This window comes from Coccomyxa subellipsoidea (genome assembly GCF_000258705.1).
Source record: "Coccomyxa subellipsoidea C-169, whole genome shotgun sequence".
Taxonomy (NCBI): Eukaryota; Viridiplantae; Chlorophyta; class Trebouxiophyceae; family Coccomyxaceae; genus Coccomyxa; species Coccomyxa subellipsoidea.
The window spans coordinates 914,631-929,501 of NW_005178040.1; the positions used below are offsets into that span (position 1 = coordinate 914,631).

Consider the following 14,871-nt stretch of genomic DNA (forward strand, 5'->3'; position numbering starts at 1 on the left):
AGTGATGTGTTGATTGCCTTCTACCGAGTTGAGCAACTTGCTCAATTTATGAAATGTAATTAAGAGGTGATTTGTACGAGAGAGCATGGTTGATTTCAATCAATAGGCCTAGCTCTGGTCGGCGGATTGCAGGAGTGTAATGTAGGGGTAACATGCAATGATTGATAACACTTTTCGAAATATTTCACACCTCAGCTGTTTCTCAGCTGTACCACAACCCAGCCTTGTCGCCCATAGGTGCTGGCTGCCAGGTCTCCACTTTGGGGAGCCGGTAGTACTTGTCAGCTGCAGTACCTGCAGGTTACTAGGCTGAGGTGTTCCTGGTGCTCACCCCTCTGCATTGCTCACTGATGGTGCATGTGCATACTGTACCATGCACCATAGTATATATGCAATAGCCGCAACTCTAATGCTCTCTTTGTCTTCATCATCGCTTTACTCACGTGATGACTAACAAATTGTTTGATTCTTCTGCAGCAATGATATCCATGGCGAGATTTCATTGTTCTATTCGAATCTAATCACGCAGGGAATCCATCTGAAATAAGTACCTTATGGCTACCTCACTACGGCTCTGCACACTCTCTCTGATGAATATGCATTGTACTTGAAGGGGAGCGGGACGTCTTCTTCTGATCGGGTTTCGTTCGTTTGTTTGCGTCTTCTTTTTCAGTCCAACGAGAGTCATGTGGCACGTAAAGGGAGGGCCTTGCCAGTACAACCCTTATCGTGTGCTGCCTCCAAACCCGGAATATTTGACAGTGGCAGGAGGTGATCAAGCAGTCGACGAGGTCTGATCCTCTGAGGTTTCCTGAGGTATGAGCCCCATCATGTTCAAGCCAGACGATTACGCACCGCAGGCGAAGATTAGACTGGCCAACAAGAAGCACGCACTACCGCAAAGGCCACCTGAACCTGGAGGATGATCTGCGCAAGCTTTCACCATTTCTCAGAAAAGAAGTGTGCCGTTTCTCATCAGAGAGGTGGTATCCAATGTTTGCAAAAGCCTAAAGGACTTGGTGAGTCCTTCCCCCCAGACTTTTTGCCAGCAACCAAAGGAGATCAAGTCATTATGGTGTTATAAGATCATGCCTGCGTTGCAGTGAACAGTGAAAAAGTTCTTGAAGGCACCATGCGTGGCCTTAAGGATGCGCTCGACCGCTGTGAGCCAACGCTGCCAAAAGATGTTGTGAGCTTCTGTAAAGGCTACATCCGATACCGTTAACTGAACCGCTACAGTTGCTGCATCATGCTCACCATCCAGGAAAAGAAGCGACAGAGGCGCTTGAAATGTCTGGGTAAGCAGTCTCCAACACATTACACCATCTGTGCTCCTCCCTCTTCTGTTATGCATATTTAAGCGCTCTTTCAAGTTGGTAAATTATGCACATCAGCTCCCAACATCCGGTGTGTCTGCAGGAAGATTTGGCCTGAGATGGCTCGAGCAATATTTATCCTCGTTGCAAGAAAACCTTACAACTTGAGGTGCTGATCTCATATCAAGCTGATGGCAATTTCGAAAGCAGACAATAAAGAGACCTGTGATCTACCTGGCCTGCTTGGGAGGAGCTGGACGATATCATAGACTGAAATTCACAGTTGCAGTTGCAGGTGCACCTGTCCCCCCGGGGACACCAACCCTGTTACTCTCGCACAGCAAGCCAGTGCTGTAGGTTTGTTACTCGTGGAGTTGGCTATCACTGAGTTGCTGTTCCTGTGTAGGACCTGCTTAAGGATCCTGTTGTGGCTGCGGATGGCTTCACCTACTCGAGGGCAGCCATTGAGGAGTGGCTGCGCCGTGGCCACAATACTTCACCCATGACCAACAAACGGCTGGCCAACAAACATTTGGTGCCAAACAATGCCATGCGGTCTATTCCGCTGAAATGGAGGGACGCAAAGGTCAGCTGCCAAATTGATGAGATTTCTCAAATTGTCCAGCCTTTTCCTGGCATTGAAATGGGGCTGGCGCCCTATCCAATGTATGAAACATATGTTGGGCCTGCATATTTGCAGGAACTTGAAATGCTGTGCTGGCTTGTCTAGGTTCGTTGCAAATGCACTGCAGATTTTGTTGGAGAACCTTCAAAAGCTAATATAGCAACGCATTTGAAATGCTGTACGGTTGGGTGCGTTTGTTGGGACACTATTGCTAGCAGAGGTTGACATATTGATGTCAGTAGCTCCTCAGCTTTCACCAGTGCATTTTCCAACAATCGCCCCCTCTTTAAATCTTTGCCAAGGGGGGCGCATCTCACTCACGCCGCGCTGACTGCAGTTGGACCATGCTGCTCCTTTTGTATCATGCATGTCTGTGTGATTAGTGTCAGGAACGGAAGACTGGTCTATGCGCATTTGGCAAACTGACAGTGTCTACCATTTGACAGCCTGTCACTGAGTGTGCATGGCAAGGCCTTCCCTTCAAGAGTCTTAGAGAGTAATTCGCCACGCCATATTATTGCTGGCCTTATGCAATGAGTGCCTGCATTCTATGCCTATTCAAATGACCAAGCTGACAGACACTGACTAGAGCACTCGCCGGGTGCTCCACTACGGCATAAAAGAGCCTCTGTTGAGCAAATTCGAATTCAAGTTTCTTGCTTCTCAAAGTTTGAGAGGCACAAAAGCGCATGCCAACGCCATGCATGCATGCTTCAGTGTTTTGTCATAATTAGAGGAGAGCAGGGCACCAGGAAACAGCACATGATGTTAAAAATGCTGGGGATTCCTCCTGAGGCAGGTTGGGCCACCGGCTCTGGCTTCTCCGTGACTGCAATCGGGGGGTTGAGAGGGGGGTCCCCAACTCAATCCAGTCACCGACAGCATCCCCTTCCTTGAATATTAAGTACTTCCTTTCATTCCGAATTCACCGAAACACTGTGTATTGTAAACACCAGTCCCAAACCGAGTGTATTTTTTCCGGCTTTTGAATTGGACGCTTTCGGTGCCCCTTAAGATCTGCTAGTACTGTCGTTGTAACCTGAAAGCAGTACCGGTGTCCCGTTGGCCCATCGGGAGTGTGTCGGCAATACCTGAGATCCTTGGATGCTGCTTTCGTGGAGCTAGGCGGGAAGTTAGTGACGCGCAAGAGCTTCCGAGGCCATCTTGGGGTCTCCAAGGGGTTGACACACCTGCGGCACCAGCTTTCAAGCACAAAATTGGCTGAGAAACGTTTAACATGGTGAAGGAAGACACTATTGACATGGATATCCCTTGCAGCGTGACGGTGAGCATCTATGAGCTTTGCTATAGCTCCTATGTTCCCATCCACAAACTGATGTGTTCTACCCAAATTGAACCAATTGGCAATTAGCTGGTTTCTTTTTATTTCCTAGCAATTCTTGACGAAGAAGCCTATCGATAATGTCCTGCCAGTGCGAAGCTGGGTACTTGGGCAACTTGCAGTGTGACACCCTTGTTTCAAATGCATACAAGCCAAGTATCACTACCCGTATGAAGGCGCCTTTTTTTTAGCCAGGATTCCTTGTGCTCGTCGTTTTAGCAGATTTTACATTGTTGGGACGAATAGCAGAAACGGACAGCGGTTTCAGGTTGCCCAGTCCTGTGTCTTTATAGGCAGGTTCACAGACATAGGCCAAGCATGACATGGATGGGGTGACTGCATCACAGGACTTTTGTGAGCTGTTCAAGCGAGCAGACACAATCGTCAATTGCCACAGAGAAACGTACAACAATGACAACATCCGTGTGTCGGCATGGGATGGCCCCAACCGACGCATTGCCTTTCTAGCACCCTATCAGGCCCCAGGCTGGGTCAAGAAGACCATCGGTGCGCCGTATTTTAATCACCCAGTGCTAGTGCTAGCTGCACCACTCGATACCAGCAAAATTAGTGATTTTTTTTTTGCTACAGAGATAAACGCAGCATCCGCCTACTTTTATGCAAATCCGAGTTGGACAGGCATATGAATTGCTTTAATCTTTCCTGTCGTTTGCGTACAGGGTACGAGGTGGTCAAGGTGGTGGAGCAGCAGCACCTGGAGATTGAGGGGGAGGAGGGAACAGTGAAGAGCATGACCATGACTTCCCACCCCAGCCTGTTTGTGCCGGGCATGGGGGATGTGCCCATCGGGGATGTGCGCTTCCATGTGACTGCCGTAGGAGAGGACGGAGACTCCTGCAAGGTGATTCACTGCCTCATGAAGCCTTGCAAGTGCCACTGTATGCATGCGTGCACTGCCACAGGAACGCAGCAAGCCATAAGTAGGCCTTGCAGTCTGCTTGGTTAGTATGTAGGTGGCCCAGCTGCCAGGGTGAGACGTGCAAGCTGGTGGTGCAGGTCTGCACCAAGCTGAAGTGCTCAGCCGAGCAGTTCAAGTGGCTGTGGGCCATCCGCAGCATCGTTGAGAAGATCATGCTCCGGGAGTGCCGCACGGTGGCCGACAGATTCGTGGACTACTGCAAACGTGCCGCCAAAGAAGGCGCAGACCAGATGGTACACACTGCGCCCATTATTTTTCTTCATCTCCCAAACAAAATAGTATCACATGTCCTCACTTATTTGCAATGCTTCAATGCGCAAAACTGCACTAGGCTCTTTAGAAACGTTGAAGGTGGAATTCTGCTTCTCTCACACCAGCATGAAATGGACTGGTGCATGTTCTGTGACAGAGGGCAGAGGCGCTGAAGGACATGAAGCCTTTAAATTTGGGGCGGCTGCCTTCCGGCGGCGATATCACACTCAGCTCACGCAGCACGGACCCCGCCATGTCAGCGCGCGGCGGCTCCGGGGAAGCTTCCGTCGGGGGCGGCATCACCGCACGTTCCCTCTCGATCGCCTCCTGCAAATCGATCTACTACGATGCCAGCGAGGACCTCGAGGACGGTGCCACCCCGCGCTCCAGTGCGCTCCTTACCTTCCCTCGAGCTCAAGTACTCACTGCAGGAATGTAATGTGCCCCCTTCCAAGCCTCCCTCCTCCCTGGCCCGTTCCCCTCGTGGTACCGCAGGATCCCCAGATTAGACCCATTCCCAGACATTCTCGTCCGGCGCATTCTGTTGCCAGATTTAGATGGTGATGTGGGCAGGCCATATAATATAAACCTTAGAGAAATACCGTAAGGGTTCCCTAGACCCATAAGCGCCCGTTTTCCCCCGGCCACCTTTGACACACTTCCCCTGGCCTCCCTGTATGGTCGAGCTGCCGGTCCCACATGCAGCACTTGCTCCCAACACCACGGCCCAACTGCCTCTCCCGTCCTGCCTCCTATTCTTCTGTGCACCTCTTAGCTAATACCTCACCTATAGGCCTGTACATAATTCTTCCCCCGCCAGACCAGGACTGCGGTCCCATCCATGCATCATCTCCCCAGCAATCCCTGCAACGTGACCATAAGACCGATCAGCCCAAGCTGTTCTGAGGGTTCTGCTCAGAGACTGCGCACCGCACAAGGGCCCCAGTGATGTTCTGTAGCTGTCGGTGCCGATTCAGGCCGGTGGCAGAGCCCCGATGCGTCTCCCTCCAAGCTGGGAGGAGGCAACGCCGTCAGCATGATGGTGCACGCCGGAGTTCAGACGTCGCACCGCCGCTTTGAGAGCCTGGATGAGCTCTTCTTCCACGGCAAAAACCCCCAGACTGAGGGCGGCAACACTGCGCAAAAGCCCCGCCGTGCCCGAGGGGTGCGTTCTGGAGATTGAAAATATACTGCGCCTGTTCTGGCTTCTTACAAGTACTGTTGCGGCAGATTACCGCAACCGAAGGACTGCAGACCATCTGAGCAGCTCCTTTTCATCAGCTGCCATTTCATACATTCTTCTAGACTGTGCACTGACAAGACAGTCTATTTTAGCTTTCATCTTGGCTTCTTTCTTGAATGCTCCTGCTTAGAAAGCAGTCACAATATCATTCTACACACACTTTGGTTAGCAAATGCATAGCAAAATGGGCTCAAAATGCTGAGGCATGTTTGTTGCCTGTACAGGTGTCGCCCCTGAAGAGCCGGATGTGCTGCTTCGGCATCCCAGAACACTCCACGATACACTGATCGCCCTGGAGCAGCAGTGCGCCCCTACTACTCTCTTGGCCCCGTTTTACGTGTTCATGCCCACGGCTTTCTGAAGTGCATTCAGCTACCTTGTCTGCCTCTCACAGAAGCTCGTGTCATCCTTCCTATGGCGTGCAAGTGACATATTATGGGTTGTCCTGACTGTGGTGTATTTTGCATGTGCAGGCTGCAGAAGGTGGAGGGAGATATAAACAGTCTACTGGCAGCTGTGGAGCAGAGAGGGCAGCACAGGCGGCCAATGGGAACTTGCGGCATGGCAGATTGGGAGCTGCTTCTGACTGGGGCAGCAGCAGGGGCCGGCCTCTGCTGCACGGGTTTCTGGCTTGCTTGGAGGCTGCGATACCTCCGGGGATAAGGCCGTGGGGGCACTTTCTGCATGCAGCAGAACCTCGCATGTCTTGCAGAGACCTAAGGTCAAAACAGAACAAAGGAACTTCAAGCGTTGAGGGAAACTGGAGTGCGGAATAGAAGGAACATGGGGTGTGGGCTCTGTCATGTGAAGTGAGTGGTCCAGGTTTTGATACATCTTTGCCTAGTTATAGAGGGTTCAGTCCACAGACCACTTCACTTGTCCCCCATAGTGTTGAGCTCTGTTGACTTGTAGGTTGTGTAACACATTTGTAGCACCAGGGGAAATACAGTTCCAGCTCCACTTGTGAGTTGGAAAGCTCAGGCAAGGTCTGCACAGCCCTCATTCAGGCTCCATTTCAAATGAACAGAGAAGCAGGCTTGGCTTGCATGGCATGCAAAGCCTCTTCTTGGTAGTAGATGATAATCATCAATGGCGCTACTGGCTGAATTTTAGTAAGAGCCCATAGTAAAAAAATCCAGTTTGGGCGAGTGACAATGACCAATGACAGAGATTTTACCATAATATGCGAGTGCGGAGGAACGGGAGCATGAAACACAGATGCAAGCAATTGGGGTTTCCAATGCACATGCTTGTTGGGCATGCATCTATGCACTGCAAGTCTGCAATATCTATTAGCCGCGGCAGACCATTCTGAAAATTACTCGGACATACAATACACTCGGCAGCATATACAGTACAGGGGCTGTGATGTGTGAAGCGCACACAATTCGTCCACACAATCAGGCCCTAACTAATTTCAGGCTCACCTTTTCTACATGTACATATATATTATGGGAGGTTTCATGCAAACTACCAAGAAACTTCTCAAAGAAATCTAAGCGGCTATGAAGCAGCAATAGCAGACGTGGCAACACTCTTGTCCTTTCCAGCCCCATCTGACCGACACTTCAGATGCGGAGCAGCATCAAGGCAACGACCCCCACAGATCTTGAGCAGTGCAGCCAAGCAGGAAGACCTGGCTCTGCAATCCAACCAATTGCAAACGTGTTCACGCAACCAAACCCGTGACATCCTGCAGCTTCTGGCGTGGGATGAGGGATTGTCCTGAAACCATCCAAATGAGAGACATCTGTGGATTCTGCTCGCACGCATGAGATGCAAGCACGGTGTGATCCCATTCTAAAGGGTGATTCACAACTGACATACTGTTAGGTTTGACACAGCAGACTGTGGAGATGAAGCTCAGGAGCAGCAGGCTGACTTCTTGGCGCGCTCGGGGACGGTCTCAGTAAGAGTGATGCCTCCCACTGGCGGCTGCGGCGCTGCCGACGCGCGCGGCAGCCGCTCGGCAATGTCATGGAACACCTCTGCCACGTTGACGTTCGTCTTCGCGCTTGTCTCCCAGAAGAAGAGGCTGTTCTCGTCCGCATACGCCTGCAGCACCCACACAGCATCGTTGGGGCATTCAAGTGCTGTCAGCTCCAGGGGATGCATGCATGTTTCAGGCTTGGTAGTATCAGTCCCACGCATCAGGCTCTGCACTTTCGCACCTTTCAGAGTCCAACTCCTGCCCTGAACCTGACCCTTGTGACAGTGATGTGTGCAGGTAGAGTAAGGATGATGGCCAACTGTCATCAGCATGATGCAAAGATCTGACAGCAGCAGCATGATGAAGAGACACACCTTTGCATCCTCAGAGGTGACAGCGCGCTGCGCTGCGAGGTCGGCTTTGTTGCCGGCCAAGGCCATGATCATGTTGGGGTTGCCCTGCCGCTGCAGCTCCTTCACCCAGTTCTTGGCCTTGGCAAAGCTCTCTGCATTGGTGATGTCAAAGACCACCACTGCTGCTGCAGCCCCCCTGCGATTCCAAAGTCTGTCATTCAGCAGCTCATCCAAGGTCCTCTAATCTTGCTGCCTTACCAAAACAAACTTCCAGAGAGGCAGACACTTTGCATCATAGATGTGTGGCACCAATTGGTTGCATAACTTGAGCAGAAGAGGAGAACTTGAACTAGGTACCTGTAGTACATAGGCGCCAAGCTGTGATATCTTTCTTGGCCTGCTGTGTCCCTGTGATTACCAGAAGCAATAATGTGAACATGAGGTCGGAGAAGCAGACTAAGGACCAAGGTTGGTTTCCCAGGACGACACTGACAGCATCAGTCTGGCTAAGAAATGTTGGACTCACCAAATCTCGAATTTGACACCCTTTTCCGGGATTGTTTTTGTCAAAAAGGCTGCTCCGATTGTTGATTCCTGCAGGATGCATCACATGAGTAAGAACAGTTGCTATGGCACCTGCCCAGAAGCCCACTCGCATCCTCAGAGGACGCCCCTTAAGCCATCAGTTACGCTCTGCAACATCACTATCAAGCGGTACACGAGGCATCACAGAGGGTCTCAGACAAGAGACGCGCAGATCAAGGCACAAAAGAACAGGCGAGAAAACCCAGGAGAGCAAGTTGAACGAAATACTAAAATCAACAAACCCAGCTGTCGTAAGCTCACTCTCGTACACTGGTATCATTCAATGCTACTCACGATCTCATGAAAATTTGGCTCCCTGGAGGGCCAAATATGGCAAAGTGGCATCCCTCGAAATTGGAGCCACTTTTATATTGAGCACCTGGTAATCGAAGAACTGGCCCTTGACGAATCTGAGAACCAAAGATGATTTTCCAGCTCCCATATCCCCTAGCAACACGAGCTTAGCCTGCTGAATTGAGCCCACGTCAGCCATGGTGCACCTCTCGCCAAAGTGCCTCCCCTCCCTTGTGTCCAAACAGCACTTCGCCCTGCTCCGTAACAGATCTGGGTCTTTCAGCACCTTAACAGACTGTGTGCTTGAGACACACCGCAAATGAGGGTGCTGAGAAGAAGGAAAGTGTGCTATTGCAGGGAGCTTCTTGAGAAACGTAGTTGGGCGATACGCTCCGGGCGGAGCTACCATCAGTCCAAGGAAAATACTCTGTCCCTCATTGATTGCACGAACTGCCATCCAGCATCGGCGATGCTGGATCGTTAAAATCATCTCCTACATCGCTGATGCTGTATCTGTGTGTGCTAGATCAATTTGAGGTTGCTTTGAGAGTCAGATCAGTGAGCTAGACGATGCTTCCCTTTGCAAGAAGTATTTGTTGCCAACATCTTAGAGCAGAATGATATTCAGACGTGCTTCAATTGCTTCGTTCGCATTGTTGATCATTCACAATTGTGGTATTCAAGCTCAACTTGAAGACCATAACACCGGCCCACCTGAACCCCAAATCAGGGACTCAAAAAATAAAGCAGCATACGAGAGCGATCAGGGTCTGTCTATTGGCCAGCATACTGCTGGAATAGGGGATGCTGCAGAGCAGCTGTCGACCCTGATCTCTGCGGCACGGGATATTCAAGACGCCCTGTATTTAGCTTCTCAGCAGCATGCACAGCTGCTGAGAGACCTCACAGCCCTCCAGAGAGGCCTCAAGCAGGATGGCCAGCAGACCAATGGCATTGTTGAGGGTGGCAGTGCCACTGTACCGCCTGAAGGTCAGCTCAGCACACCCTTACGGCACTAATTTCCAGCAGCCTGCTCCTCAAGGATAAGCATACACCTCCAGCCGCCACTGAATCGACTGCATGATGTGCACCTTTACCGCAGGATTTTGCAGCAATAAGGAGGCGACAAAATCAGCCAGGGGAGTGGGGAAAGGGAGCATGACATCAGGAGAGGCTGCATGGGCAAGCGGCTTTGAGCAGTTGGCTGCACTGCAGACCGGAGCGGAGGTGACAGCGCTGCATGCCATGCATCCTTCCAAGATGGATGGGCTGGCCCTTTTTGCAGCGGCTGGGACTGCAAAGGGTGTCCTGCAGTTCCTCAGCCCTGCGGGCCAAGTCATTGCCGCCCATGACACAGGTTGATGCCCCCATCATCACACCAACCCGATTGAGATGTGCCAAGAATGTATAGCCCCATCTTAGCAATTGGCAGAGCACGCTTTGCAGTACTCGCAATTTACGGGGCGCTGAGAAAGCGTTGCTGTATGCAGGCCTCGGGCTACGAATTTCTGCCCTTGCAAGCCACCGGGTCTCGCGCAATGAGTCTTTCGTGGCAGTGGGGCTAGCTGATGGGAGCGTGTCCATACTCAGGATACGCTACTCACTTTCAAGGTGCTTCCTATCAAGATCTTTGACTTCACGACATGTTTTACACCCTTCTGGCTGAAGCACTGCACAGCATAAAATGATTGCCCTGGGGACAGCAGCAGATGGCGAGGCTGCATTTCAGGGCGCACAGGAACGCTGCTGAGAGGGGGACGATCCACAGTGTCACGATTGAGCGCCAGCTGTCAGGTGCTGAAGGGAGTGACGCCAGTGACAGCACGGTAACGCACCTGGTCTTTCTGGCACCTCCCAGGGTGCCACACCAGCTTGTGGTTGCCAGAGGCTCTGGCCATGTGGATTTGTGGCGCAGCGACGGTGAGTCTCACAGTAGACCTGTCAAGCCAGGAATTTGAAATTGTTTTCAATTGTTTGTATTGTGGATGGATGTCATAAGCATGCAGCTTGGTTGCAGGGACCCTGCGGTTGCGCTTAAAAGCCGAGGGTAAGATCATGCTGGTGAAAGTGACCCCAAAGGGGGCTCTTCTCATCACTTCTTGGGGAGTTGCTGCAGCTTTATTCCCAAAGGATCAGCCCTCAGCCACCCCAGAACTGGTTGGCCTCGTAAAGGCAGCCTGCCAAGGAATGGATGATTCGACCATCGTCAGCGCTGCTTGGGCAGTCAATGATCAAGGAGCACCACAGTATGACAGGGTGAGCGGCTCTCACGCTCTCATCATGGCCCCGGCTTTTGCTACTTTACCTTGAAGCCATCAGCAAGCTCCTTCCTAATCTTAGCGCTTTGTGTCTTACAGGTGTATGCTCTCACAGCTGAAGGGCATCTTATCGTCATTTTTGTATCGCAGTCGAGTCAGCTGCCAAAGTGCAAGGTGAGATTCCAAATGGGTGCTGAGCTTTGGTTGTGCTCCTTAAAATCTGATGTGTCACAAAATCATTGCTCCTGCACCAAGCAGAGCGAGCAACATATTCATGCCTGCAGGTCTGGCACAGGACACACGTGCAGGGGTCCCCACAGGTAGCACAGATGGAGTCCATCAGGGGCTATGTCCTGCTGGCCTCACGAGATGTCATCCAAGTCTTCAAGGCCAACAGCACCGGCTTGCATGCAATCATATCGCAGCCCCTGGAGGTTCTTGCGCAGGAGGGTGGTAGACAGGTAAATAACTGATATTGTCTGCTGCACTTCATCTCTATACTGTCACACGCGTGGACTTGCACCTGTTCGTATGCTCTGCGCTCATGTACAAGGAGTGTTGCAGGCAGCGGTGTTTCAGTCTGACAACTTGATCTGTCCCATGCAGGATCTGCCTGAGCGGGGGTTCACGCCAATCCTGGCCAGTTCGAGGTACAATTTGGTCATGGCTGCGCTGGGCAATGGCCTGGTTGGCATCTACAAGTCCAAGCTGCCCTTCAGAGAGCCGGTTGACCTGCAGACAGACAGCTTCAGGCGGCCTCTCTATGCAATTGTAATGGCATTTGTGATCTACTGGCAATACTCCCGCATGAAGTGAGAATTCCTGACCCTTCATTGTTACCTGATTTACACCCTTCTCAGCATGTGAGGAGTACAAGTCCATGCATGGATGGCAAACCTATGCTTTCAACCTTTCCCCAACCAAATAATATGCTGACTGCCCTGCTTGATCTTTTGGCATCGCCTCTCTAAATTCTCTTTGCCTTTCACAGGGGCCGCAGAGCGAGCACCCGGGTGGTGGGACCCAACCAGGGACGGAAGAGTCCCCTGGATGTTAAACTCAGGCCAGCATTGGAGCACCCTGTGTCCAATGAGGATGAGGACGCAGAGTTTGCTGAGGAGATCAGGGCGGCATATGAGTCTGAGCAGCGCGGCGGTGTCGGTGCGCGCAGCAGAGGCCCTGAGGCTTTGCTGGGGCTGGTGGTGCATGAGGGATTTGGCAGCGGTGGAGGGTCATACAGGGGTGATAATCTGGGCAACCCTCCCGAGACAGGCGGGCTGCTGTGGCCCGGGCAGGAGGTTCTTAGGCTCAGGAGGAGGGGTGCAGATCTGGGGGAGATCGAGGGAGATGAAGGTGCGGATGAAGGGGTTTTCGCGCGATCAGAAAGTGCTGAAGGTCAGAACAGCAGCGCGGAGAACAGGCGTGTGCTGGGTTTGACGACAGGAGAGTTGCAGGCTCGCATTGCCGCGCTGTGTGCAACAGCAGATAGAGGGCGGGATGCACCTCAGGGGCCCACTTACAACGGAAGCGATGTAGATGGGTTACAAACAGAGGAAGCTATGACAACAAAGAGGAGGAGAGAGTGATAGCCTGGAAGATGTCAATAAACTTGTCAAATAACAGCCGGACATGTTGAGATACCCTTTGGAGTCATTTACATTCAGAAACTGATTAGAAATCTGACTTTCAGCTTTGATCAGGAATGATGCAAACAATTAAGTCAGACCGAGCAGCAGAAAATAATGAAAGGTCAGGCTTGCAAGTGAAGATTTCAAGCAACAACACAGCAATTGCCCAGCTTTGTTCAGGGACATATTGTGATGTTGCAGGTTACAAAAGACAAGGGAAAATGCATGCACACATATCATTTCTATGATTGTCAATTGCCATCTGAAATGCATGGTGTCTGCACAGCTATCCTGAGTTGCCTTGCAGACTTCAATAAACCAAAACATGGCAGAATGCAATTTTGACTGGATACTTTACACAGCTGATAGTAGGCACGGTATAATGCTTGTGCGGACATGCAGATTTCTTCCTTTGGATCATGAATATGTTACAACACGAACCAGTCACAACCATCCACACAATTGCACACATGAAGTCACAATGGTGGCATCAACTGCAAGACGTTTGTCAAGAGACTGAACAGACTCGTCAAAACGAAATCCACCATATTTCATTCAACATGTGCCAACGTTCAGGTAGCAGCTGGGCCATGTCATGCTCAATGGAAACTGCCAGTCATTAGCATGAGGATGGTTGGCGTGGCAGCAGATGCTCAAGAGGCAGTGGTCTTGGTGCCCTGCATGCAGACAAGACAGCAATGTGTAAATATCAAGTCTGGTGCATGGAATGTCCACACAGTTCACTGCTACTCCAAATATCAGGTAATAGAATAGCAAGAAAAATTTCTGGTGCTGCATGCACGGGCCTGCAGCAACATGACTGCAGTGTTTTTTCAGCACATGTCAACTTGTGGGTGAAGATAATTGTGAAAAGCCCACCTGCAGGTCATCATTCTCTGGGGCAGAGACCTTCAGCTCCTCACCATAACGCTCTGCACGAGTGCGGGCTGCCTTGCGGCCAGCCTCCTTCAGAGCCTCCTCAGAGCGGTTTGCTGCACAACACCAGCTACCTGAATTCTTCCACTCCCTAAGCTCTTTCATTCATGTAAAAGGCAGCCAGCAGGAGCATCAGTTTATACGTGAACAACACGTGAACAGTGAATACTGCTGCAATACCCGAGAGAGTATGAGCAGTTGTGCAGAAAATGACGCAAGATGACATCCTGAGGATCCACTTTTCGCATGGAGATTTGAGGGGTGGACGTGCCTGAGATCTCGGCACCCTTCTTGCCGGCTTCTGATTGAGCAGCGCGTCCGGATCCGAACGTCTCCTTGGGAGCACCGGTGCCGGTGGTCTGCCCCTCGATCTGCACACGCTCACGATCTCACAATCACGAACCACGCGACCAAAAGTAAGCGCAGCCAGTCAAACATGAATAGCTGCCGACAAAATATCAAGTCACCCAGGTCTCGATTCACGCTGAAACTGTGAAGAGGAATCCTCATCGGCACACTTCTCAGCACTTCTGGATTGATCATAGAAACCTAGCGTTCGGTACAGGCGGGAAACGAAAATACTATGGGTGCAGCACTTGACATCGAGCACATTGCAAATTTTGGACCCCAGAAGTGTTTATACAAGGCCTGTGTTCGATATCTCCAACGTCAACATCCAGCAACAAATGGGCATGGCGGGGCATTGAAGACGTACTGTGTTGCGGTTGACCTCTCCGTCAGACATTGTTGGTGGCTGTGTGGTGGCGTCTATCGATTATTGAATTCTGTTGTAAGAAGGTCAATTGTGTCTTTGTGCTGGGATTGTTTTGAGATGCAGTGCACGAGACTCCAGTCTATATAGAGGAGAATTTTGGGCCAGCTTATTCGGTTGACAACGTGGACTTGTACTCTCCACAAAGCATGCGTAGCACCCACCAAGGGCACGCTTCACATTATTGGGATCCCAATAAGCTTCAAGGTACTCCCACGTCTAGTGTCCGCAGGCAGCGGCGCCGTGGAAGCCCGTCATGGATAGGACCGTTCCGGGACGTGGTCCTCTAATGGTCCAAGAATTTGATGTATGCTGTAAATTGCGCGAGCGCATGCGCGAGTGCGCAAATATAGCCACTGCAAAGGCAGGATTGCAATGGTCCCGGGTCTGAGCTCTC

The 14,871-nt window shown here is 51.2% G+C and overlaps 4 protein-coding genes across 4 annotated transcripts; 2 read left to right on the forward strand and 2 right to left on the reverse strand.

Moving 5' to 3' along the window:
- Positions 1–1,132: 1,132 nt before the first annotated feature.
- COCSUDRAFT_60813 (hypothetical protein) lies at positions 1,133–6,381 on the forward strand (the record flags this gene model as incomplete). Its single annotated transcript, XM_005650288.1, has 9 exons — positions 1,133–1,189; positions 1,723–1,902; positions 3,631–3,790; positions 3,964–4,145; positions 4,301–4,456; positions 4,633–4,864; positions 5,453–5,629; positions 5,943–6,021; positions 6,192–6,381. The coding sequence occupies 9 exons, from the start codon at positions 1,133–1,135 to the stop codon at positions 6,379–6,381; spliced, it is 1,413 nt and encodes a 470-aa protein (XP_005650345.1).
- A 641-nt stretch (positions 6,382–7,022) lies between these two features.
- On the reverse strand, positions 7,023–9,214 carry COCSUDRAFT_27436 (small rab-related GTPase). Its single transcript, XM_005650289.1, has 5 exons — positions 8,966–9,214; positions 8,528–8,595; positions 8,359–8,409; positions 8,023–8,197; positions 7,023–7,773 (listed from the first exon to the last, which is right to left on the reverse strand). Exons 1-5 carry the CDS (start codon positions 9,077–9,079, stop codon positions 7,582–7,584), a joined length of 600 nt encoding a protein of 199 aa, XP_005650346.1. The 5' UTR covers positions 9,080–9,214; the 3' UTR covers positions 7,023–7,581.
- Positions 9,215–10,038: 824 nt separating this feature from the next.
- Positions 10,039–12,911, forward strand: COCSUDRAFT_64842 (hypothetical protein; the record flags this gene model as incomplete). The annotated part of the gene is made up of 7 exons (XM_005650290.1): positions 10,039–10,237; positions 10,371–10,491; positions 10,610–10,800; positions 10,898–11,136; positions 11,423–11,599; positions 11,745–11,950; positions 12,130–12,911. The coding sequence occupies 7 exons, from the start codon at positions 10,039–10,041 to the stop codon at positions 12,722–12,724; spliced, it is 1,728 nt and encodes a 575-aa protein (XP_005650347.1). The 3' UTR covers positions 12,725–12,911.
- Positions 12,912–13,419: 508 nt separating this feature from the next.
- On the reverse strand, positions 13,420–14,447 carry COCSUDRAFT_60816 (hypothetical protein; the record flags this gene model as incomplete). The annotated part of the gene is made up of 4 exons (XM_005650291.1): positions 13,420–13,443; positions 13,646–13,758; positions 13,989–14,073; positions 14,418–14,447. 4 exons carry the CDS (start codon positions 14,445–14,447, stop codon positions 13,420–13,422), a joined length of 252 nt encoding a protein of 83 aa, XP_005650348.1.
- Positions 14,448–14,871: the final 424 nt, after the last annotated feature.

Coding starts and splice junctions, on each gene's coding strand:
- COCSUDRAFT_27436 (XM_005650289.1), bottom strand. CDS start 9,079: ATGGCTGACGTGGGCTCAATTCAGCAGGCTAAGCTCGTGTTGCTAGGG. Junction 8,596..8,965: donor GCCAGTTCTTCGATTACCAG/GTGCTCAATATA, acceptor TGCATCCTGCAG/GAATCAACAATCGGAGCAGC. Junction 8,410..8,527: donor GGTGTCAAATTCGAGATTTG/GTGAGTCCAACA, acceptor TGGTAATCACAG/GGACACAGCAGGCCAAGAAA.